Here is a 25,124-nt window from a genome sequence, read left to right as displayed (position 1 = left end):
TTCTTAAAATGATAAAAGCTATCTTGAGAACTCTCTTTTTTTAATATCTTTCTTAAGAGCAAAATGCACCTAAGAACTCGATCAAAGTTCTTTCATCGTTTCCAGTGGCTATGGCAAATTATATTTTAAAATAATTCTAAAATCACTTTAGATCAAGTCATATTCGGATAATTCCATATGGAAAGTCAATCCTTAATACGAAACTCTCATAACACTCAACTAATTTTAAGTGATCTCCTTTCTAACTAGACTAATTTAAACTACTCCCATGACTGTCTAATTCGGTCTATAGGCAAGGGTTTGGAAAGTATTATGGACTATGGTCATCAATTTTCATAATAATCATTATTTACATAAACCCTACACACACACACACACAGACACACATTCACACATACAGACAGTGTCTGTCAGACACATTTGTTTAGGTCAACTTGTTATACAAAAACTAATGCATAATAATAATTGTAAACAATAAATGGAGAGTTACAGTTTTCAAGTCGAACTCTATTTCCAGCTTCACATGTTATTTTTGCTCTGGTTTCTTCTTATTTGCCAATTTGTTTTAATTAGTTTAAAGTGGCTAATTTGTTAAAAAACAAAACAAAACATGAAAAAATAACGTTGTATTACAATATAAATGAATGGATTATGCAACAAATGGGGGCGCCTGGCGACATTGAAATTCCAGACATGCCACAAAATGCCCCCCACCCCCGTCGCCAACGTAGCATTCATTTCAATATTTGTATTGACCTTCACTTTGATAAAATTCCTTTAGGGCCAAGTTAGTCTATAGACATTCATATGTATACATTTATTGTTATTCATATCTGTATGATTTTTGAGATTTTTTGTTTTGTTTTTGTTTTTTATATATTTAGACATCTGCTTTGATAAGGAATACAAGTTGTGGGCGATATTAAACCTTCAAACAAGGTGTGCAATTTTTGATTGGTAAATTGTGAGTATTTATAAACAATATTTTTATAACCGACAACAAATGAATTGATATGAGCAGACAGGATGGGCTCGTTAGATGGAATTTCTAGAGAATTGAAGGGGATTGCCATAGAATTGCATATATCCCAAATGGATGCATTGATAGCATTCAAATATTATTACCCATCATTGTGATATTGTTGTCAGATCTTCTAGTATACTCGTGGTGTGCAATCAATTAATAACGATGATAATGCTAAAAGGCTAAAAGACAAATACAAATTGATATCGCCAAACTTAAGACCCTAACATAATGTCAGCAATTAAATTGGCTTCCTTCTCCTCCTTCTAGTTTAGCAAGTGGCCACGTGACAGACAACCCATCAAAACTTTTTTGCCGCCCAAAAACAAGAACTGCAATATTTGCTCAGACATTAGCAATGTCAATAGCGGCACACAGGGAATAGGACTTGAGCAGACGACCAAACATCCAATGAAACGGAAATCGACATGTGAAAGCCGGAAAAGTGTCTTACAACAAAAGCCTTTTAAAGCCGGACAAATGATTCCACAATCGAAAAGTGCCGTCAATGTATAAATCAATTCTTTATTTGATATGACTTTGACTTAAAGTCTTAAAATTGCTGAAATTTTCTAAAGAATTTTTCAAATTTATGACAGCGTGATAGGAATATCATATCATATCTATGTCTATGTTCTAAGTAAAAATTGTTTTTCTAGTTTTTGTTATTTTTTCACCAAAAATAGTTTAACTAAAGCAAAGATTCCCCAAATTGTTGTTATTTTGCTTTATATATATACATATACAATTATATGGCTGATATCGATATCGTTTTGTTTTTATTTTTTTCGATAATCATACTCACGTTTAGAAAACGCGACAAAAACTTTCCGTTTGCAATCAAAACAATGCGAAAAAACAAATACATAATGAAAAGAACCTGTTGTCAACTCTCGTTCAGATATACATATATATATATATCCATATCTATACAATAGAGAGCTGATCTGGTCGGCATGCATGGCTCTATATGAAAAGAAACTTACCTTATCATCGGCAAATGCCATAAGAGTCACACTTACATACAGACATTAAAACACTTGGAATTTATATAGAGGCTATACCAAGAAATATACGATATATACACCTCTGTATATATGTATATATGGAACCCCCAATTGATGTTGTTGCTATCATTTTAGTGTTGTTGCTAGACACCCAAAACGATGAAGAGAAAAAAAAAAATTGTGCTGCTTCTCTCCCCCATCTATTGACAATTCAATTAACGTTTTGAAATAATTTCCTGATAAGCGGGGTAATTTTTTGTTTCTTTCATTTCTACACCTTATTCTTCTTCTTCTGGCACATTGCCTTTGGTACTAGTACTTACCAGACCTAATAACAAATTGTAAAAGTTAATAAAAAACAAAAAAACGAAGAAAAAAACCCAACCAAATTCGACGTGAACTCAAAGGAATAGCCTTGTTAATTGGGTTATGGTAATGGGACAGACTGAGAGTACTTCAAGTACACCTACAAATTTATGATAAGAATCACCTTTCCTATTTGGACTATTATAATGCAAAATTTATAGCACAATAACTTCCACAGACTACTTATAATTAGCACTTGAGTGCTTCCAGAATCTTTCCATTAATCAAAGAACAAAGAAATTTATGAATTAAGCTAGGAAAATGTAGACTAATTGCAGTACTTGTAAAATTAGAGGGCTTTTTGGCCTTCTGTAAAGATGATACGATAAGACCAGTAGATGGTTAAAATGTTCCATAGTAACTATGGAATGAGAGAGCAGTTACATAAGCTGGATGTTTAAGTCTTAATAATGCAGTTCTTTAGGTAATTACTTTGAGAGTATTTCAACATCTAAGAAGACTTTAAGTCCACATTTCTAGAGTTCGAGTCAACCATTCAGCTAACTGGACTACCTCAACTTAAATTGATTAACTATAACAATTCATAAGCAAAAACACCTCACTACAAAAACTCTCATTCAACTGCATTCGCATCTTTAATGAATTTATTACCAAGTTTAAGTAGGGGAGAGGGCCCAGTTATGACCCGGGTTTTGAAAAACCTCGAAATTTTTTCTTCAGTTCGGGAAAATGAAAAATTAAGAAGTTTAACATTTAAATATTAACCAAAGGCAACTTTTTTCCAAAGAATGTATGTTTATTTGAGTTACTCAAAAAATTTTGGAACAGATTTAATTTGTATAACTTTTTTTAACTTTAAAAAAAAGTGGCCCAGTTATGACTCAACTTAAGAAATTCACTGAAAATAAGAAAATATGAAAGGAATGTCACACGAATTGTTGTGATTTAATGGTTTACTTATTTTGAAGGGCTTCAAAGCCAAAAACAATGAAAAACCCAAAAGAAAATGGCCATAAATGAGAACGATTTTAAGCCCTCGTCGTCCATGTGACTTTCGCAGTTTTTGCAAGTGAAATAACTTGCTTGCATATTAGCGCACTTCGAATGAACATTCCCGATGGAGATCTTCCAGAATATTCTTGGACAAACTGGTCTCAATATGTAAATTTTCTTTCCTTGTTGTTAAACAACAACAAAAATGTTGGAATTTGACAATTTTACATAATCCGAGTGCAAAAAAAAATGGGACATAACTGGGCACCCCAGCTAAGTCATAACCGGGCCTTTTTATAGTTTAAAGTTTATATCTATATTTTTTATATACACTACATAATCACATAAATTTTTATAGAATCACAAAATATACGGCAAATACAATACTTTGATGCATTGCACTCACCTTTTCACTGTTGATTTCACAAAATTTTGGTACTTTGAAAAAAATGGAAAAAAACTTTTTCGCACGATTTTCAAAACGATGTTTGGTACGCGTATATACAATACGATTATTAACGTTGGGGTCTGTCCAAAAACTGCAGAACGTCTAACAAACATGATTTACAGGGCTCAAACTGTTATTCAATACCGCATTTCAAAAATATTTGAGAATGTCACAACTGGGCCTGAGTCACAACTGGGCCCTCTCCCTATCTATTTAGCCATCACAGTCCCAAGTTTTAGCTATAGATGGATTTATTGGCAGCTATCGATTGATAAAAGTATCAATAAATCTAGTGAAAAAAAAACAATTTCTCAGCAAAAAGGAAAACAAAATTTATTCAACAATATTTCACAATGTAGAAGCTGATTGACAACCTGTTAGCTCTCGAAAAAAAATTAAATAAACCTATTTAACTTTCCACTAATTAGTACTTAAATCAGTTTATATTTTTCAACCTATTGCTAATTGGGGAAAAAAATTTATTTAACATTTAGAAACATTGTGTGGATGAAACCAATTAGACAAACTTGTAAAATGTCTGGAACTTCCCGCGAAAAGCAAAGAATTCTCAGATTTCCCCCACTTGCTATCAAAAAGTATCTGCGAATAGCAAATAGAACACAGAAATAACTTCAATGATAAGAGAATAACTGGATTTAATTGGTGTAACATGAATTGGCAATAACCGAGAGTCGTTGACAAATATATAAGACTCTGTCCTGATGCTTGGAAAGTTTTTTACTATATCTTTTGCAAGTCAGCTAAACATAAATCCGTTCGTCACCCTGCTAAGCTATCATATAAAGTGGCGCCGCCTAATTTCCACTAATTTCGATGCCTTCATTTGATTGCCGCCCCTTTTGTTTGCCTCAGACACTTATTGTCATCATTCGATGGGTTCTATGTACACACACACAATATTAACCCCTTTGGTATTCATTAGATGCATTAGGTTTATTAAAATTGAAGTGTCCTGCAAAGCCCTGAAACATGTATAAAGCTGGAGGCCATACAATACGACCATCGCAGTTCTATCTAATCAATCACAGGAAGAGCAACAAAATCTATACTAAATTTAAGACGTTCCTTGTAAGCAATCAACTTGAATTCATTAGCCCAAATCGATGATTAATTTATTGAAAATTTCTCTCAGTTTCACCTTGCCCAGAAAGAAAAGTAAGTAAAGAATTTTTGCAAAACATTTTGCTTTCATCTTTACATCACAAAAATCGGGTTTTAAACAAGTTTATTTGTTCTCAAAATTTTCCACAATATCAAATTAAAATTTCAAGTCACACTCAATTGGCAAAATAAAACAAAAAAAAAAAGAGGAAGAACAATTTGAAAATCATTTGCATATTTGAAACTCAAAAGTTTCAAGATTTCTCACATAAACACATTCCACAAAAAATGACCATAATGCCCTAGGGCCAAAAAAAGAGTAAAAAAATCGCAAACAAAAGAAGAAACCTCTCGAGGCATTGAATAATTGACTTTCAGCCAACCTCGGCGACAGGCAGCTTTAACCTCAGACAATTATTATTGTTTTTTTCTTTCGTTTTCATATACAACGCATGCCAAAATTATTTGTAATATAATAAAAAGTTCATTTAGAACAAATAAATAAAAGAAAAACCACCACAAAAACGTATAAAGCAAAGGCAAAGTCAGAACAGTAAATATTGTAAAATAATAAAGAAATAAAAACTCGTTGCACTTAGTCAAGTTTTAGATTATCAAGTACCCTACAATGTAATCCATATAAAGGAAATCTTGTGTTGAAATCGTTAGGACTTTAATTTGTAATAGGAAGAGTTCGAGCATGTAAACTAGTATTTTAATAATTGAAAATGTAAATTGACTATATAAAACAAATCTTTTGTGCTTTATAAGTGTAAAGTGCTTTAAATTGTCCTTTATTTGGAAAATATTTGAAGAGATATAGTGCTCACAGTGTTTAAGAATAACAGTTTAAAAAACCAACACTCGAGTAGGTAGAAGTGGTTTTGGTAAAACAGTACAATTAGTTCATAATTATAGTTTGATTTTCTTTATCTCTTTAAAACATTTTGTCTTCTTGATGTCACTAATCTGATGGATATACAAGATTTATAATCATAGGCAGCATAAAAGATTGGCAGGTTGTCTCTTTGGCTATTTTAAGAAACACAAAGTTCTATCACCAGCAGACTTTGTTAAAACTAGTTGCGAATTCCAACTAAATGCGCTACATTTTCGCTAAAAAAGAACGGAAAAGCAACTGCAGATTCCACATTATTTATGTGCATTTGCTCGGAGTTATTGGCTTGCCAATTATTTTGGTTATAGTAATATATTCAATATTTTACATTCATAAGATTTATTGATCTTAAGCCGGTTAAACACTAGCTTCGATTAGTTTCAAAAATATCAATATGCAACATTTTTTTTAAAGAAGAAATATTATCTAGAAACTTATGTGGTATCCAATTATCAAATAATATATGGACACTGGAAATATATTTGTAGAACAGGTAAAAGCTAAGAAAACTTTTTTGGCTTATTAAAAAAACTTACGAACAATGTTGTAAAATTGTTGAACCATACAAATTTTAGAAACCTATCTTTTAAACGTATTGTAGTTATTTCAAATTTGGATTTTTATGTCTATTCTACATAAACAATGTTCTAAGGTTGGCCTCACAGTTTTCTTTTTTCTTGCTGAGCAATAAAGGTTGTCTTTTCAAAAAGTGATTGAATTCCTTTGGCCAAGTCCTGATATACTCATTTAACTGAAATTTCTAAAGGGTATAATAAGTGAAAAATTACGTCAAACGGAACTTGTAAAGACAACGGCAAAGACAGTCGTTGCCGCTGTTTCATGCCCAAGGAATTTCAGGCATTTTAGTTATTTATTTCGGCACATTAACAACAGACAAACACAGAAAGAGTGAGACAGAAAAAGCAAGAGATGGAGCCAAAGAGAGAGAGAGAGAGAGATGCATTATACCCGGACTTTAAATTGATTGTAAAATAAATTAAAGTGAAAATCGCACACACACAGACAAACACACACACAAATAAACATGGCCAGAACTGTATAATTTAATTAGCGTTTAGTTGTTTTTTTGGCATTATGTTGCCTTTTTGTTTTGCTGTTAACAATTATTTACCTGACATTTCCCAAGTATTGTTTATTGAAATGATGATGCCTCGTCTTTGTTTTTGTTTTTCAATATTTGTTTATTGTCAATCGATATCGATTTAGATAAAAAAAAAAATATTTGGCATAGTTTTTTTTCCCCCCGTGTTTCTTGTTGTGGTTTTTTATTTAAACAAGAGTCACATTAGGGATGGGTCCCGACTTTTTGATCAAAGTGTATATTGACATGATGATATAACCGATTGATAAGCATATCGACGATTATGGAATATTTGCCCACGAGCCAATCTCAATACTCATCAAATAAAATGATACTTGTAATTTTGAAGGGCATTTTGAGAACCTTTTCGAGACATTGAGAATTTTTTGCAAATATTTAAATTACGCGATAAATCACCAAGACCATTGAACTTTTAGTAATAAACAACAACACAACACAAAAAAAAAAACACGTTATCAAGGTAGACAAATAAATAAATAAATTTATGAATTAATGTTGTGATGTGAGTTAACTTACCATCAGGAGGTAAATAATCTTGGCATAGACCGTAAGCTGTGGTAACCTGAAACATTAAATGACAATATATCAACGTTTATTTTATGTGGTTTTTTAAAGTTCAAGTTCATATTTAGTCTAATAATAATTTTGTTATTGAAACGGGGGAAAAACCTCTCAGTGAGGCGAGGAAAATTTAGATGGAAAACACACACACACACACATTCAACTGCATTCAGGCAGTTGGCATTCAGAAACGGTTTTTTACCCGACTTCAAGCTCAACACCCACAACATGGCAAAACAAAAAAAAAACAATTATGACCAGAATAAACGATCTAGAGCACATGTAAATCATTTATGTTGACTGACTTTTTGACATTTATTAAAAATCCCCACAAGTACATACATAAACCGCATAATAATTATTTTCTTTCTCTCTCACTCTGTGTGTTTGTGTTTCTGTTATAATAAATTCACAGCTAAGGAATTTATTATGCAATTAGTGCAAAAAGGCTGCAATGTCAGTTGAAAAAAATGTACATAAATTCCACACACAAGACTAAGAAGCCAAATTAATTGCCATAAGAGCAGCAGCTGCTGCTGCTGTCAACGGAAACAAAGCCAACATGAAAAATGGCCAACAACAAGCCGGCCAACCGACCAACTAACCAAAAACCTACCAAAAATTGTTGGCCCAACCTTGATAGTGAAAGTTAAGAAAGTTCTAGCAAAGGGTAAATGCAATCAATATGCAGGCAGGCACACATACGAGAAACCATTTCTTAACCATTTCCACTGCCAACCTTGACCAGACCCCATTGAAAGGAAGAAAAGTTTTCTTCTCCAAATTGAAAACGCCTTTTGCATACATTTTCCAATCGAATATTTAATAGAACTTGGCATCCAAGGTGAGCGAGGCCACCAGTCGCTGACGATTCTTGACCTTGGGTTTGCCATAGTAATTGATATCATTGACACGATATTCGCCAGGTCGCAAATAGGCTGGTATACTGTTATTCTCCAATTGAAAATTCCTCACATCATAGAAGCCCTGTTGAGGAATTTAATTCTATAGTTAGATGCTTCTTAATCACAATCTACCCACAGCTTTAATGGGACATTTATCCGTCAGGTGGCCATATTTGAGTATATTGCGAAACCAGACACGCATCAGACTGGTCTTGAGTAGCTCTTCCAGCGTCTTACACGTGTCCAGGTCATAGTTGAAGAGAGTCTGATATTGATTAGGCCCTCCTATTTTATATTGCACAGTCATGGAGGTTCTTAATCCTGCAGTTAATGTGCGATTCACATGCATATCCACATTGAGGCTGCCTTGGGGAGTTAGCCAAGCTCTCATGCCGGATAGAAAATCTGAGCCAAATTCTACACTGATGTTGGTGAATTTACTGCGAAGAGCTTAAGACAAAAAAACCTTTGTGGAAAGGCATTTTATTATATAAAATTTTGTATAAGACTTACTAAAAGGATTATGGGCTGCCTGTAGAAATTGCAAATAGTTGAGTAATAATATCAATGAAGCAAACAACATTTTGTTTATTTATTATGCTTTCTATTCTGTTACTAAATTAACTAAGTTTGTTTACAAAATTTTTAAATAAAACTCTAGACAGATATATATGTAATTAGTTGAGCTTCATTGCACGCCTAATGAGTGAAAATTTTTAACGGAAATACCTTATCGATCAATTGCTAATCAAAAAGTTTAAAAAAAATCTATCGAATCGCAGTTGATCAATCGGTATAAAGCTAGAAAATAATGTTGATTTAATTCCTATTTAATACCAACTAAATCTTATCATATAACGACTTAACGTTAATACGTTTGAAGATAATCAAACCATTAGTTGTCTGGGATAGTAATTAAAAATAATTGCAGTTTAGTTTACTTAAGACTTGTGAGTTTTTCATTAACAAAAGTGGTCTATGAATAGCTTAATAAATGGCTAAAAAGAATGGTTTTCACGTTTAATCATAATCTCATTTAATTAGCTGTCTAGCCCATTGAAACTCATCGACTTAACACGCTTTTCAACACTTGGCCTCAGTGTTTAGTAACCCGGTTTCAATTTCAACAACTTTCAATCGCCAACTCGATCAATCAATCATTCACAAAGCTTATCAATCAACTGCTGATCAATTAGCACACCTGTCAATTGATTCCGTGTTTTGGTCTATTGATGAATAAACCAGATCACAAACATGAGATTTGAGTCGTTCTGCAACACTGACTAAATCTATACAGAGTGCTAGAGATTCAAGTTCAAACTGAAAGTTGCCAACTGAAAGTTGTTGCCTTCACACTAAACTGACGTTGACATCGCACTTTAGTTGGTTGTTTTTGTTATTGTTGACGGCGTTTAATTGGAAACACAGTTGGGTCCTGATGCAGGCAGTTGTCTGCCATTTGGCTGCTGTCTTCATCAACATCAACATCAACAGCTACAAAAACAACAACTGCAGCAGCAGCAGCTGTAGTTGTAGCTGTAGCTAGATCTGGACATGAAGCTGTGGACAGCTGATGGACATGAACATTTTTTGTGTGACGTTCTCGACTGGAGCTGGACAAACCCGTTCAAAGAAGTCGACCAAGCAAATATTACGCATACGTCTTGTGTGCCCAAAAGAAATGTTTCCACCACCAAACCAGCTCCAGCACCCCTTGGATGCCTTGAATTGACTGAGCAAGCCGCTTGGAGCGTTTAATTGCAAATTATTCAAATAGCGACGACGTCGACATTTGCCGCTGCAGCTGTCATTGCTGTCATAACCAGTCGCCTGGTGGTGCTCCATCTCCTCCTCCACCGACTCTAAGCCCCTCCAGCGCCACGACGACGACGACGACGACGACGACGATGGCACCACCTTAACCAACCCCTTCTCTTGACTTTGCAATTATGTCTCAAATTAACACAGCTCCCGCCTTGTGTATCGGCAAAAATTTCCCACTTTGTTTTTGTATATATACCTATATATAAATATACAATTTTTTTGGTCGTCTGTTGTTGTCAAATGAAATTAGGCGTGAAATGTAGCTTGAACTTTGATGGAAATATTTTTACAACTATTGTTGTTGTAGCATTATGTAAACATTGCAAGTGTTTTTGTAATTATACTATAATTTTCTATTTAATAACTGGCAATGCCACGTGAATTTTAGGTTTTTGGGGCTAAGGAATTAATTTCCAATACATGATAAGATGTTTCCATGCACTTTATCTTTATGAGTATCTTTTGCTATACATTATCTTTTGGCCTATTTATTAAGCATATTGACCATGGGCTAAGAGACTGCAAAAAAAACCACGCCATTTTATATGGTTAGATAAAGCCTCCTTACACACACGTTTTGCCGTATTCCACAGTGGGCCAGCAACATGTTGCTTGTCAACATTTACTAAATGCAGCTGCATGTTGCTAACAGCAGCAGCAGCAGCAGCAGGAGTGTTGCCTTCGCCTGCGTCTTAAGTTGCATTTATATGCAAATAACTTAAATTGTTTTCAATTTGCCACTGCAGCAGCAACAGCAACAACAACAACAGCAGCAGCGCCTTGGCCGTCTATCGCCGCATTCCTTGTGGCCAAGTTGCAGCTAATTTTATGGCTAATTGTCCACCTAGCCAGCCTTGGTTGCTGCTCGTTGTTGTTGATTGCTGATGAAGTTGTGATATTTGCGATAAACACAAAATGTATGTGATAAAAATTGCTAATCGATCGAATGGGCTGGAATTTCTTGATTGTTTTTTCCTCTTCTCTGCCATCCAACAGCAAAATGAATTTACATTTGGCATATTAATCCAAGAAAAGGCAAGAAAGAAATGTTCTAAAATTTTCATTTTATAACAATCAAAGCAACCGCATTGCGGCAAAAAAAAAAAAGAATCTCTCGCCAAGAAAATATCGATTTCAACTAATAAATTTTGCATAAAATTATAAAGATGCCTCCTGCTGCTCGGAAAAGTCTAAATAAAGATGGTCCTTTAGCTATAAAGATGAATGAAACTTTTATAGAAATCATTAAACAAACAAAATGTGTATCACTCTTAGTTTCTCCCTCTCTCTCTCTCCTGGTTTTATTACAAGTTTAATAAAATTAAACAATAATTAAAATATACATTGGTCTGATCTAAATGGACATGCGATTAGTATGACAGAAATTGCGAAACCATTCATAACGTTCCAAATAGTCATGAACACCCTCACCAAAAACATATAGACGAACTGGCACATAATCGGAATCTTCGTCATATTCATCAGATGTATCATATAAATGGTATTCACCATCCGTGTCCTCTTCATTCGACAGCAATACATCGATGGTAATGATGCAGTGCAGCAGATAGACAACTCCATTTGCTAGAGCACAGATCGCCTGAGTTTTTAGATACGCAAAGAATGGATGGATTGGCTTCTCGGGTAAATTTGGATCACCCATACCCACATACATCAAATGGAAATCCTCTTCAGCATCATTTAGAGTCATCATCGATATAATTACATACATTAGAGAACCAATTGCTGTACGTAGTATTTCCTCTACCAGATTAGATTGATGTCCTGTACATATATTGATACTGCAAAACATTGTCATTACGGTGAATATATAAAAAATGACGGCATAAAACAAGTGAGTCAATTGAGCATATAATGGGAGAAAGCCAAGATCCACGGACATAAACCCACGTATATGAAAGGCCATTAGAAACATATTGATTACCGTTTCCACGGTGTAGAATAGAAATAAAATTGGACGCATGTTTCCCAGACCATAAAGAGTAAATATAAAATATATAATATGTATATTTTGTGTACGAAACTGACAGTCAAACCTAAGAACTAGTCATTCCAAGTTCTCTATTTTCTCCATTTGATTTAATAATTAAAATTTTCTATTTGAAGAGTTACATCAATAAATAGTTTTCCCGGCATGTCTCATTGAGTTTAGAAGCTCAGTTTTATTTATAGATGAAATGTCTAAGAAGTTTCATAACTCTGAGATCATGAGGCTACCACGTTTCCTATATATTTGGTTATAGGCTTTATATTGGATGGCTTTGACATTGGATTTCCATATCCACACCCAGTGCCTTAGTTCAAGTCTCAAGTCTCTCCTTCTCCTCCTCCCCCTCCTCGTCCTCCATTGCTTGTGTGTGGGGTGGTATTGGGTATCGCTCATCTTTAATGAAATGCGCAATACGATGATCAATTTACATTGACATACTGATTGACTTAGTATCAACTGACATGGGACTATATCAATAATGATGTTAATGATGAGCATGTAATGCAAATGTAAATGCAAATGCAAATTGCATTTGCAATTGCAACAACATTGTTGTAACTGTGAATTGTAATTGCAATTGTTATTGTTATTAGCGATTGTCAATGGTCTTATTGTTTAATGGCTTACAATTAGACAAGCCAACTTAACTAAGTAATACATCAACGAGTCGAAGAAGAAGTTAAACTGGTTTCAATTACATTACATTGATATTTCAGAAATGATCTTACTGATCAGAAATAAGGCACTTAATAATTTTCTTCAAGTTAATCTAGAGATATGGTAAGACTCCGCTTAAACATACTGATTAACATAACATTTAATGAAATCTCCATGAAATCTGAATGAATGTAGTTCCTCCTATAAGACTTAAAACAAATGCAACACTTACTTAACCAAAAATCAAGAAGACGGGGGAAAAAATCAGCAAACAATAAACAGTTGTCTGTCATTCATTACCCCAACTCAATCTCTTAGAATTACAATCGCATCATAATCGTAGTCATCATCATCCTCATCCTCATCGTCATCGTCGTAGTCTCATCTCCATCTCATGCAAACATTTCAATTTCCCTCAAACTGTCATTTAATAAAGTGCTAAAAGCCAGACACAAGCAATGCAAGACTCAAATGCAATGTCGATGACAATGCCAGATAATGATTGAAGGTGGGTGGAGGGGGGTAAGCTGGAGGGGGTAAGCTGGAGGGGGGTAAGCTGGAGGTGGAGTCGATGCCAAAGTAGGTGGTGGCATGAGGAGGTAACTCATTTTGAATGTCTCTTGCCACTTTACAGTTAGATGCATATTCAATGTCAATGCAATTGGCGGGGGTGTCCTCCCCATCCTCAACCCACTCCACCCACCCACTCAACTCAACCCACTCCACTTCAACTCTGTGGCATTTCCTCTGCCATCCATCCACCCGCTTGCCTTTGCCCGCCTGAAGCGAGTTCATGACTTGTGTGTGGCTGTGTGTCTGGTGAAACTTGTTGGCATCGTCGACGACGGCGCACAATTTGATTGCATATAAATATCTAATAATTATTGGCGTCTAAATGTTTGTGCCATGTAATTACATTCAACATGTGCAAAGTGCTAGATGGATGACAGAGAGACAAAAGCAATGAGAGGAGAGGGACAGCCCTCAATGGTTTAATTATTGCTGCTTTTGTTGTTGCTATTAAATGAAGCAATTAAATGGCAATTTATTAGACAGACTTTTGACTTATAGTAGGTAGATAAAAGGGAAGTTAGTTGAAACCACAAAAAGGAAGTCAATTCTGAAGGTTTTAATTGGGAGAGCTTGCAATCTGTTGATTAGCTTTCATTGGAGTTTACTTAGCGGGTTACTTAGGTCGTCTCCTTACTCTTTCAAATTCTTAGTAGCTTAGGTCAGTAATACGCAAATAAATAAACACTTTAGAATTAACAGAGGCAGATACCATAAAATTTAGTTTATATCGAAGTTTCTATACTCTTAATTTATAAATGATTTCGAAACTGGATCACAACTTACAAATTTATTAAGAAATACTCGACAAATAGCACTTAAGTAATTCTCTTTTGTTAAGCAAACAGATAAAGATTATAAGAGAAGATTCGAACAATCTGAAAAGTTTTTTAGCTTCAAATGCTATATCCACAATTGATTACCGAGATTCTTAGAAGAAGATAAGACTCTTGTCTCATAGATAAGGACTTTCTGTTGCAGTGTAGCTCATCTTGATGAGGATTTCAATCCACAAAACAGGCAATATCGTTACTCTAACAAAATTTAGAGATCTCTTACTAATCTTGAATCTATATACCTTCTATAGACAATAGACAAAGCTTTGACCTGAATTACTTTATTGTTATGGCAAGAGTATTTAAAATGTTTCTGATAAAATTTCTTACATATTGAAGCACGATTTATTTTTAGAGTCTATCTAGAGTCTAGACTCTTGAGTATACACTTATATTTGTGATATTCAATCAACACAACAAAATGCGATATCAAAATATTTAGTTATATAGATATTGTTGATTTAACAATTCAAAGTGCAGTGGAGCCTAGACACAAATAGTTTTCCCATGAGGCAAACCAACATACAAAAAAAAAGGAAAAAAACAAAAAAAAAAACAGAAAAATAAAGAAACAAAAAAAAAAAAAAAACTGCACACATCCTTTCACCCAGGGCAAATACACATTCTTTACACTTTGAATCTGCCACTGCAGATGAAGATGATGTTGATGATGACGATGATGCTGATGCTGATGATGAAGAAGAAGGCACTTTCCCACAGATGCAGAAGCAAAAGTCACATCTTAAGAGCTGCCCACGTTTTGGTTGTTGGTAGTCGCAAGTGTAAATTGGCAAACACGCAATTCGCCCCATTCCCCCGTCGGCCAATCCCCCTCCACCACATGCATACATATGCCTCATTCCCGTTGCCCCATTCCTAAAAGTCGCGCATACAATTCATGATCAAGTGCAATCTTTTTGACATTAATATGACAACGCCGCCAGGCACAGGCAGTGGCACTTGCTCAGGCAGAGGCAAGCAACCAGGCAGCATTCCCCAAATGTTCCAACAGCAACAGCAACAACAACAACTACAACATACAATTTAACAGTTTCAAGCTAGGGGCAAAATCAATTATATATACATATATATATGTATATATGTATTGTATATACAGTACATTGTAAGCACGAGACAAACGCAAAGACAACACAAAAGCCGCACTGCAATGACATCTGTAAGCCATAGAGATGACATCGTGATAGACAATTTACATAGCCAAGTAACTTAAGAAATGATCAGTCGACACTAGTAAGACATTGTAGGGGTATCAACTGAATATTAGGTGTTTTTCACATTGAAAGCCATATAACTATGCTAAAGATACAAATTGGCTGCTTCTAGTCATACGTCAATTATCGATATTCCCTCTCATTTATTGCGTTCATCAACAACATCAACTGCAATAGCAATGAGTCATTATAATCCATTCGTAGAGGCTCTTTGTAAAGTTCGGTAAGGAGTAGTGCCTTAAAGTTGCTGTTCTTTCAATTCATAACTTAAATTTCATTTAATAGAACAATGCAACTTAGTAGTCATTGACTAAGAAGAAGTTGAAATACCTTCTTGGCCTAAAAATTTTATTAAACCAAATGAAAACTTATTGCAACAAAAAAGTGAAAAAATGTTATAATCTTTCATACGAAACCGTTGGTCATTAAATATCTAAACCATGAGTATTTATCACTTTGGCAATGCTTTGTTTAAATAAGTTTAAAAAAACAGTGTTATCAATTTATTTTTGTCGTTCTAAGAAATAACCATTTGTTTATCTTAGAAAATACCAACTACATATAGCCAGAAGAATATTATACATATAGATGGTCATTAAGAGTTATTTGTTATTTTATCAGCAATTTCTCCTAACGATGTTAAGACAAACGTTTTTTAAAACATTTGTGTCCAAGAATAAAGACTTTTTTCAAGTGTACTTAATGACTGAATTAATATAAAATTTAATTACTTTAATTAGACAAATAAATCTGATATCTGTATCTATTAATTGCCCCTCTGTTCTTTCATTAAACCACCTAGTAAAGTCTATAAACAGTAGAAAAGTAGAAAAAGCAGAACTTAATAATTATTTAAGTCATTAAGAGTAAGAACATTTGTCACTTAAAGTGCCAGGAACAGAATATTGACCACTAACTGGCGCCAATTTGTCGTTGTCAAGTGCATAAACAAAAGGAGGAAGCAAAGTCTCTTCGAGAAGAGAAAGAGCAATAAACTTTGCCTTTTTTTGCTTTACTTTTTGACACTTTGTCTAGAGAACTCTCGACGTTTTTTGGACTCGTGTTGTTTAGATTGGTCAGTCACGCCTGCATCTCTAACGGCAAGTTTTGGACTGCAACTTGAGTCAATGATTGAGTATGCGACAGGCACAGACCCAAGCCAAAAACACATATCCAAAGCCAAAGCCAAACCCAAGCCCAAGCCAAGGCGCTCCACTGGAAAGTGGCGACCAAACTGATGAATGTCTGTCAAATTGCTGACACGCACGCAGAACGAAGAACACAGATGATCAGACACCAGACAACGACCAGAAGACAACATCGTCGACGACGTCGTCGTCGTCGTCACTGACATTGACACAATGCACACGAAGTGGAAATGGGAATAAAAATGCTTTAGTATGGATCATGGCGGGCAGCCACAGGAGGTGGAGATGGGAGCAACAGGAGGAGAAACAGGCAGCAGGCAGTCTTAGTTGCCCCATCAACATGAGTATATTTCATGCCATTTAATTTTGCTGTCATCTAATTGAGTTGTTGGCCAGAGAAATATTTATCGGCATATTAATGCAGCATATTTCAAATGCCAGGAGACGTGGACTGTGCTGACTAACTGACTTACTTCCTCAGTGGCTACTACTACTACTAACGTGGCCAACATACTCAACATGGTCAACATGTTTATGCAATTTGCCAGCCTGCCAGCCAGCCAGCCAGCCAACCAATCTCCCAGGGACTCTAAGCCAACTCGATTTGCCATGTCTATGGCCCCTGCGTCTTGTCTTATCAAATGATTTTATTTATGCTATGGGCGAGCGCATGTGTGTGCGATAATTGGATTATTTACTTTCGCGGCTTAGCGGCCAACCTCAACAATGTTGTGAAAATTGTCGAGTTTTCGCTTTCTATCGATCAGCAGCAGCCGCAGCCGCAGCCAAAATGTCGTTAGAGTTGAGCTGGATAAGTCAATTAACAGAAAACCAAAAATTAATTGAACTCAGAAACCAATTTCAATTTAATAGTTAATCCCAGGTTAACCAAAATTTTGAACACAGCTCATTGCCCAACTTTATTTACACTGGACAACAGACAACACGAAAATGAAAATAGTTACTAAATGCAACTCAGAACTTTAAGCCTTGAGAAAGATGATTAGAAAAACCTACTTTAAGGGGAAAACAGAAAGCAACGTTCTGGAATGGTACAATTAATAATTATTAATTATATTAATTAGTATTTTTTTGAATTTGGTTCTCTTAATTTCCTTTGTATCTTTGTTGCTTTTGGGCTTTAAATTTATGGGGTACAAAGATTCTGTCCTTTTACTCATAATAGGAAAAATCAAATATGAATTTGAGTTGAAAACTAAATTCAAGTAGTTTATTATTCAGCTTAAAGACGATTATATTGCTTCTTCGTAAAATCTTAAATATGTTAATAGGATAATAAACGTTTATATAATACCTAGTAAAGATCAAAAGTTTCAAGACTTTATGCATCTCAGTTTAGTTGATGTAAGCCTTGTCGTCTTTCCTTTATTGGCAATTATTATATTGAAATGAAGAAATAAACAACTTTTTTAAGAAATAAGAAATAAACACTTTTTTAAGTACTAAAGAAATATTTAATATTTTATTGTAAAGTTCCATTTATGTTTTGTGTATTTCTTTTTAATGTTTGTTTAATTTAGATTGAAGTTTATACTAACCCAAGAAATTTATCACTGGATTTCATAAAACAAGTTATCAAAATGTTTTAATTATAACACTTATAAATGTTAAAACCAGTTTAGCAAATTTAATTCTAATTAGCTATATAGTAATACTTAATAAAAATCTGCTGAAAATAGCTATCCAGACAACTGTCTCACCTTTTTGTGATAACTATAAGAGGATAATCCAACGATTTAAATTTTTATAACTGTACTTTTCTATAATAATAATATTGAACAATTTAAAAAAAACCTTTTACAGCTAAGCAAGTGAACAAATAAGCTCTAAAAAAAGTGAATTATGATCTTTACTGCTCAATATTATATTGAGTAAAATTTAAGTACTTATTATTACATTTTTTCAATATCATGTTAACATTGCTTTAAAAATGTTTTGCAAAATGATCTCATAAATAAATACTTTATATTTGTATATTGCTTACTTGTTACCAGTTCGATTAAAAAACTTAAGGCAACTTCAATACTTGCAGGACAGTGTTATTGAAAGTGTAGTTAAATTACTCACGAAATTGTAACATGATCCTATAATACTTAATGTTCGTTGTTGTTGGCAAACTAAAATCTGTGATAATCAATTAATTTCTAGTCCAGTTCGTTATCGACTTTTGAGCAATTTGTTCCATTTTTTTGTCATTTCTTCCGGTGACATTTTTTACTTTATATGCTGTTATATTTTTAGCCATTAGCCAGAAGCTGCCTCCACACCCACAAATCAAATGTCGCTTCCTGTTTCGGTCACTTCCCCCCACTCCCCACTCCCACGCAAGTTAATTGCAAATTGCAGCTTTCCAGTGGTTCAACTCCCTGCCACTGTCAATGTCCGGCAAACCTACTTAGACAGTCAACAACACCCAAATAAATGTGGTGGCACAAACACACACACACTCTCTCACTCTCCGCCCCCTGCATCCCACTCACCCACTCCCCACACACACCTGGGGCCAGCCATATTAATATGTATGAGTTGTGTCAGGAGGCAATGCCACAAAGCGTTTATCAAACATTTCACAAAAACATGCGTCGTCGCCCGTCGCCTTCGTTGACCCAATTAACAGGGCATTATAAAGTCGTAAAGCATAGAGACATATGGTGCCAGAGCAAATACTATTTGTATGTAGTGTGTCAGGCCCCTAGGCGAAAGACAACGTAGACATATGTTGATACCCCACCCACTGCCACGTCTCCTCCCGCCCAATAAGATATGCAGGCAAATTCGAGTGAATTCATAAATCTTAAATCACTTAGACAAACAGTCGGTATTTTTTTTTTTTGTGTTTTTGTCTTATTTCGGCTGGATTTTGGTTCGCAGATAGATGCGTATGCCTGGTGGCTATGTCTGGCAAAATGCTCATGTTTTGCACGATAATATTGACAAATTGTGCCAACATTCGCACACAATTAATAAGGCAAAAGTAAAAGAATTGGTAGACAATGGCCCTATTGAGCCAAGACAACTTTATTCCAGAAGGACCATGGCGCTACCCACAACAAAGACAACAAAGACTCAGACAAACAGTCAGAATAACTCAGAATATTGGCAAGTGTCAAAGCCAACAGTGGAACGAATAGTATTTATAAATGAAAACAGTTTAAATTGGGGATACTTTTGATAGGGTGTTCTTTATTTTAGTACTAGATGATACCCTTTTTAAAAGTACTTCCTTCAAGGAAGTTCTTTTGGCTAAACTTACCACTTCAAAATGTATAAAATTAGCCAAAAATGTATACATTAGCCATACTTTTAATTAAAAGTAAGTACATTAGATAGTATGATATATTTACTACAATTCCTTTTTGAACTTTTAAATGGTTTGCTACTTTTGTGGCAAATTCCTCCGATTCATGTTATTGATTTAAATTTATTTAAACAAATTCTTCCAAGCGAATAGAGAATTGTTTCCATAAACGACCACAGATATATACGAAATATGTAGGAAACTGTCTAAATTTACTGTCAAAATTGAGTAAAAGTTTTTCTCAATACTACAAAATAAAAGTTGAGAGCGATTTCGAAATTTAATAGTGTAAGAATATTCTTAATTCATTGCTTAACTTTTCAACATTTATTTCTGATAAGAGCAACAAATTCTTCAAATAAGCAATACGAATAATTATTACATCAATTTTGCCATTAGCAGCATTTAGTTAGACAATTAAGAACCCATTTCTTAGAAATCAATAGTTGGAAACAAATTAAGTCAAGTATAAATAAATTAGCAACATCTGTAAACTATTGCTTTTAAAACTATCTTCTAGATACAAAAAGATACAAAAAGATGGTCGAGAAGAAAATTTCTAGAAAAGCAACACATCACGCATTAAGACTTAGTGGACAGAAACACGTTTCAAAGTCTCTGACTGAGTAAAAGCACACATTCTGCAATTGTGTAGACACTTGCCCCCATCAATACCACTGTGGCACATTCGGCGAGGCAAAAAGCCATCAACAATCGAAACACGTAGGGAGCGCCCACACATCACGCATTAAGAACTTTGATTCAGGAGCTCAAAAAGTGAATGAGTTGGCAACTTTCCGACGATTAACCAACAAAAGAAAGGGAAACAAATGCGAAATTGTTGTGTGCTTCTGCCACTTGAGTGTTGCACCGCATGTTGCATGGAGCGTGGACAACATTATGATTGATGATTGTGAACCTCGGCAAAGTTTGAGGTCCTTTGATGTGTGTGCCCCGCATACCACTCCCCTTAACATTCTGATGGGGCTGTGCTGCACTCGACTTTCGTTTTCCAACTAAAGTCGGCAATTTATGCAGCATAACTCATCCATTTAGTCAAACTTGGAGTTCCACTTAAGCCTCGATGCCAGGGCTAAGCCGCTTAGGAGAACACACAACATCAGACCAGGCCAGCTCAAAGCCAGGAAACAAGAAGTGGACAGACATTTGTGTTGACAAATCAATTAAATGTAAAATTTAAAAGGCGCACACACACAGTAGCCGACTGATATTGGGTGGGGGGGCCAACCACAACAACATATCGACGAGTTGTTGTTGTCGTTGTAAGCCAAACATGCAATTGCGAAAAGCAAAAAAAAAAAAAACAAACCACACAAACTAGGGCCTAGGCCTGGCAAGACAATCCAGAGTTGGAGTTGGAGCTGGAGCTGGAGCCAGTTGTCGACGCTTATCGAAAAACATTGATGCCCGCCGGTGGCAGGCAGTCAGCCAAAGCAGGCAAATCGTAAAGTGTGAAAACAAATTGCCAAAGCCCCGTGAGGCTAGAATCAGGAAACTCATTGCAAACAGCCAGATAATTGCACTCGATTTGTAATTCAAGATTAAGGGCAGTCAGGCAATGGTCAAGACAGAGAGTAAGACTGAGTATTCATGTCCATGCCCCCATACATACATATGTATGTCCATGTTGTTTTCCATCTTTGTTTTTAATTTATGTGCATTTTGTTTCTTCGTTTTCGAGCAAGCTCTGTGGAGCTCCAAAAGATAATCACTTAAAATGTGGGCCATGAGTTAAATGATTATGTAAATTCTTTTCAACTCTTGATGTAACCTTCGTTGGTCAAGTTGAAAGACAAATTGATTGGCAATTTCCATTGGCCAAGAATCAAAGTATCAACGTAATTATACAAGAAATATTCCAGAAAAAAAACAACTAAATGCCCCCATGGGCATAAATTTTAGCAGTGAAAGTTGATAACAAGAGGACTCAAGTACATTAAATTAACATAATACTTGAGTATTTGACATTGTGAAGAAATATTTTAATAGTTAAACTTTTAAAGTTGTTAACTAGTTTTAAAATTATTTCACTACAATCACATTTTAGAAGATTTTAAGCAATTGAAGAGAGTTTTGCGTCTCGCCTTATAAACTTTTCCCACTCTTTATATTTAAAACTATTTCTTAAATTTTGTTATATTAATATTTAAAAATTATATACTTACATCGTATTTACTTGACCTCATTTTACCCATTTATTTTGCATCTAATTTGCATTCGTATTTCGTCTACGCTTCTTTATCATAAAGTCTCAGCACTTTGGCTTAATTTTACCAATTACATTAATGATTATAAAAATTTTGCTTTAATTATGTGATATATATATATATATGGCTTTAATTTATTTTGATTTTTAGAATTTTGAACACACTTTTTCTTATTCTTTTCTTTTTTTAAATTTTATATTTTGTTTATTGAGGCAAGCACTTTATAAACTTTTTATGAATTAATTTTAAAAATTTTAGTTTAATTTTATTTATTTTTTATTAAATTTTTGTTACACAGTCTTTGAATAAATGTTTCATTTGTTGTAGATGCAACTGAAATTAGGTAAGCACATCCATTTACTATAAATATGTTACTCATACGACACGTGGCACGTGAAAATCAGCAGCTGACTGAAATTGAAACCGAAACCGAAACATTGAAGAAGACCAAAACCAAGAGACCCCATCTAATGGCCATAGAAGGCAAATAATAAGGGGGAAAAACCCAGTCAGGAAAATAAAAACAGGCCAAAGGCAGGAAATCAAAAACGATTTCGATAAACTATGCTTACTTTTAGGCCTTGCTGGCAAAAAAAAAAAGAAAAACAGAAAAGAAAAACACCAAACATTTTACGATTTTACGAGTATTTGTGTGGCATGCCACCCCTCTATCTCCCCTCCCTCACCCCACCGCAAACAGCACGCCATCAGCCCATCTGACTAGCAACCTCTCTTAATGTTCTCTGGCCTGGCCTGACACGTTTCGCTCTATTTTGTGTGTTGTGTTTTCTGTGGGAAAAATCGTTAGCAACAAAAATATAAAAAAAAGAAGAAAACAAAAATGCCAAAAGTGCACGAAAAAGGCTGGCTAAACATACGGACAGACAGACGGACGGATAGACAGTTGGATGGACAGAGCTACAAACGGACTGGCAAGCCAGAAAGGGGGCCGCAAAAACCACGTGAAAAATGCCGGAAACAGAAATCGATTTGCACCCAAGCCACCAAGTGGTAGTAGTAGTAGTAAAGTAGCATGTAGTGTTAGTAGTTGAGGCACACGTTCATAACGACACCGAAAAACCCTATGAACATTTTATGGAATTTCCTTTAAACTTATATACTCATATAGATAAATACACATATATATATATATCTATTGAATCTATTAATTAATAAGCGCAAATCAAAGTTTGTCTTGGCCAAAATTATGTCACACACTAAGCGCACGAATGTAGGCAACATTTTCGATTTTGAATTTTTTCTAAAACTCTTTTTCAAGCTTTAAAAATTTATGAATAATATTTTATAAAATTTGCGGTTTTTTTTGTAACAATTTGTTGTTGTAGTATTTTAGTTGAATTTATTTTTTGTGTTTGGTTGTAACCGTTTTACCCGTCATCGATGTCGGAGTCGTTGTGGCTGCTGCACGACGCGTTGAAAATTCACGTAACAATTGATTTGTGTGTCAAAAATGTCACAAGTGTCAAACATTTATATGGGAAGCACTGCAACACACTAAACTGAGAGAAAAAAGCCCCACAGAGACAAAGAGAGAGAGCGAGAGAATGATTTAGAGAGTTGTCGACCGCAAGAGAGAACTGAGAACTTGTACGTGCAATTTAACAGAGAGAAGGAGAGCGGCAGAGATACAGAGAGAGAGAGAGAGAGAGAGACTTTGCTGCTGCGCATAAGTCATCCTCAGGTGTAAGCTATAAGAGAGTTTTTGTTAAGCACGTGTATCCTTTGTAAGAGAAACAACTGTAAAGATTGGAAACTAAGAGATTATAGAGCTTAAAGCTCGCCTTAAGACCTTAAGCGAGGATTGTTAATCCATTGTGTTTAGCGGTCTAGTCTTCATGATCATGTAAGGACTTGAGCTGAAAGCTCATATAAAAGTTAGTCCTTTGCTGCTTCGGCTGCTCTCTTTTATGACTCATCGTAGCTAATCGGGCTAGCCAACAGTTATTTCTAAGCCAAGGGATTCCCCCTTTTTCACCCAAGTAAACATTGTCTATCCTTTCCCCCTGTCTTAACGGCTTAAATGGCTCAAATGTTGCTTAATGCAAATGTTTTTACCACAAAATAGTTTAAGGAGAGGGTGGAACGATTTCTTTAGTCACCGTCCTTCGGTTGTCACTCAGGTGTTCAGCTTAGTTAGATTGATTGCATTTTAGTGAGGGGGCTTCGTAAATTTTTGTAATGCAATTGAATTTGCATAATTAACATATTAATCAAGCGTTTTTTTCTTCCACGTTGTTAGAATTAATTAATTAATTAACTGGTTAATTAAACTCATTGAAAACGCGCCACATTCCGACCAATTTCGTTTCGTTTTGACTTGGTTTAGTTTGGTTATTCGTTTCGTTTCGTTCCCCGTTACGACTTTTCGACTCGCGACTTTGCGGTTTCATGATATTTTTGTTGTGAACCCAACTAAATGCGATGAGAAACTGGCCGACCAGGCCGACTAGGCCGGGGGCCAGCCTTGTCTCTCGATTTCTCGTTCTCCCTCTCCCCGTCTCTCTCTCTCTTTCTCTTTCTCTTGGTCTTTCTCTTTGTCTCTGCAGCAACAGCAGCAGCAGAAACAGAGCAGCAGGCAATGGGTTTACTTCTTCTTATTGGACGGAGACCGAAGACCGGCCAGCTGCGTCGCGTGATATGAATGATATGGGCGGTGGGGAGGGGGGTTAGGCTGGTTAGGAGGGGAAGGCAGCTGAACGGGAGGCGGTGACTGTCTGTATGCTTACCACTTGAGGCTAATAACAACAAACAACAACAATAACAACAACAACCGCAAGCGAGCGAGTTGATTGCAACTGAACTTGTGCCAGGAGCTCTTCAAGTTGAGAAAGCTTCGTCTACAACATCGGATGTCTTCGTTGCAACTTAGC

General features: G+C 35.2%; 2 protein-coding genes across 2 annotated transcripts; both read right to left on the bottom strand.

Moving 5' to 3' along the window:
- Positions 1-8,325: 8,325 nt before the first annotated feature.
- Positions 8,326-8,991, bottom strand: LOC6646256. The gene is made up of 3 exons (XM_002068672.2): positions 8,922-8,991; positions 8,545-8,858; positions 8,326-8,490 (listed from the first exon to the last, which is right to left on the bottom strand). Exons 1-3 carry the CDS (start codon positions 8,989-8,991, stop codon positions 8,326-8,328), a joined length of 549 nt encoding a protein of 182 aa, XP_002068708.2.
- A 2,541-nt stretch (positions 8,992-11,532) lies between these two features.
- Positions 11,533-12,312, bottom strand: LOC6646269. Its single transcript, XM_002068673.3, has one exon. It carries the CDS (start codon positions 12,214-12,216, stop codon positions 11,587-11,589), a length of 630 nt encoding a protein of 209 aa, XP_002068709.1. The 5' UTR covers positions 12,217-12,312; the 3' UTR covers positions 11,533-11,586.
- Positions 12,313-25,124: the final 12,812 nt, after the last annotated feature.

This window comes from Drosophila willistoni (genome assembly GCF_018902025.1).
Source record: "Drosophila willistoni isolate 14030-0811.24 chromosome 2L unlocalized genomic scaffold, UCI_dwil_1.1 Seg72.1, whole genome shotgun sequence".
NCBI lineage: Eukaryota > Metazoa > Arthropoda > Insecta > Diptera > Drosophilidae > Drosophila > Drosophila willistoni.
This window is presented reverse-complemented; position numbering and strand designations above follow the sequence as displayed.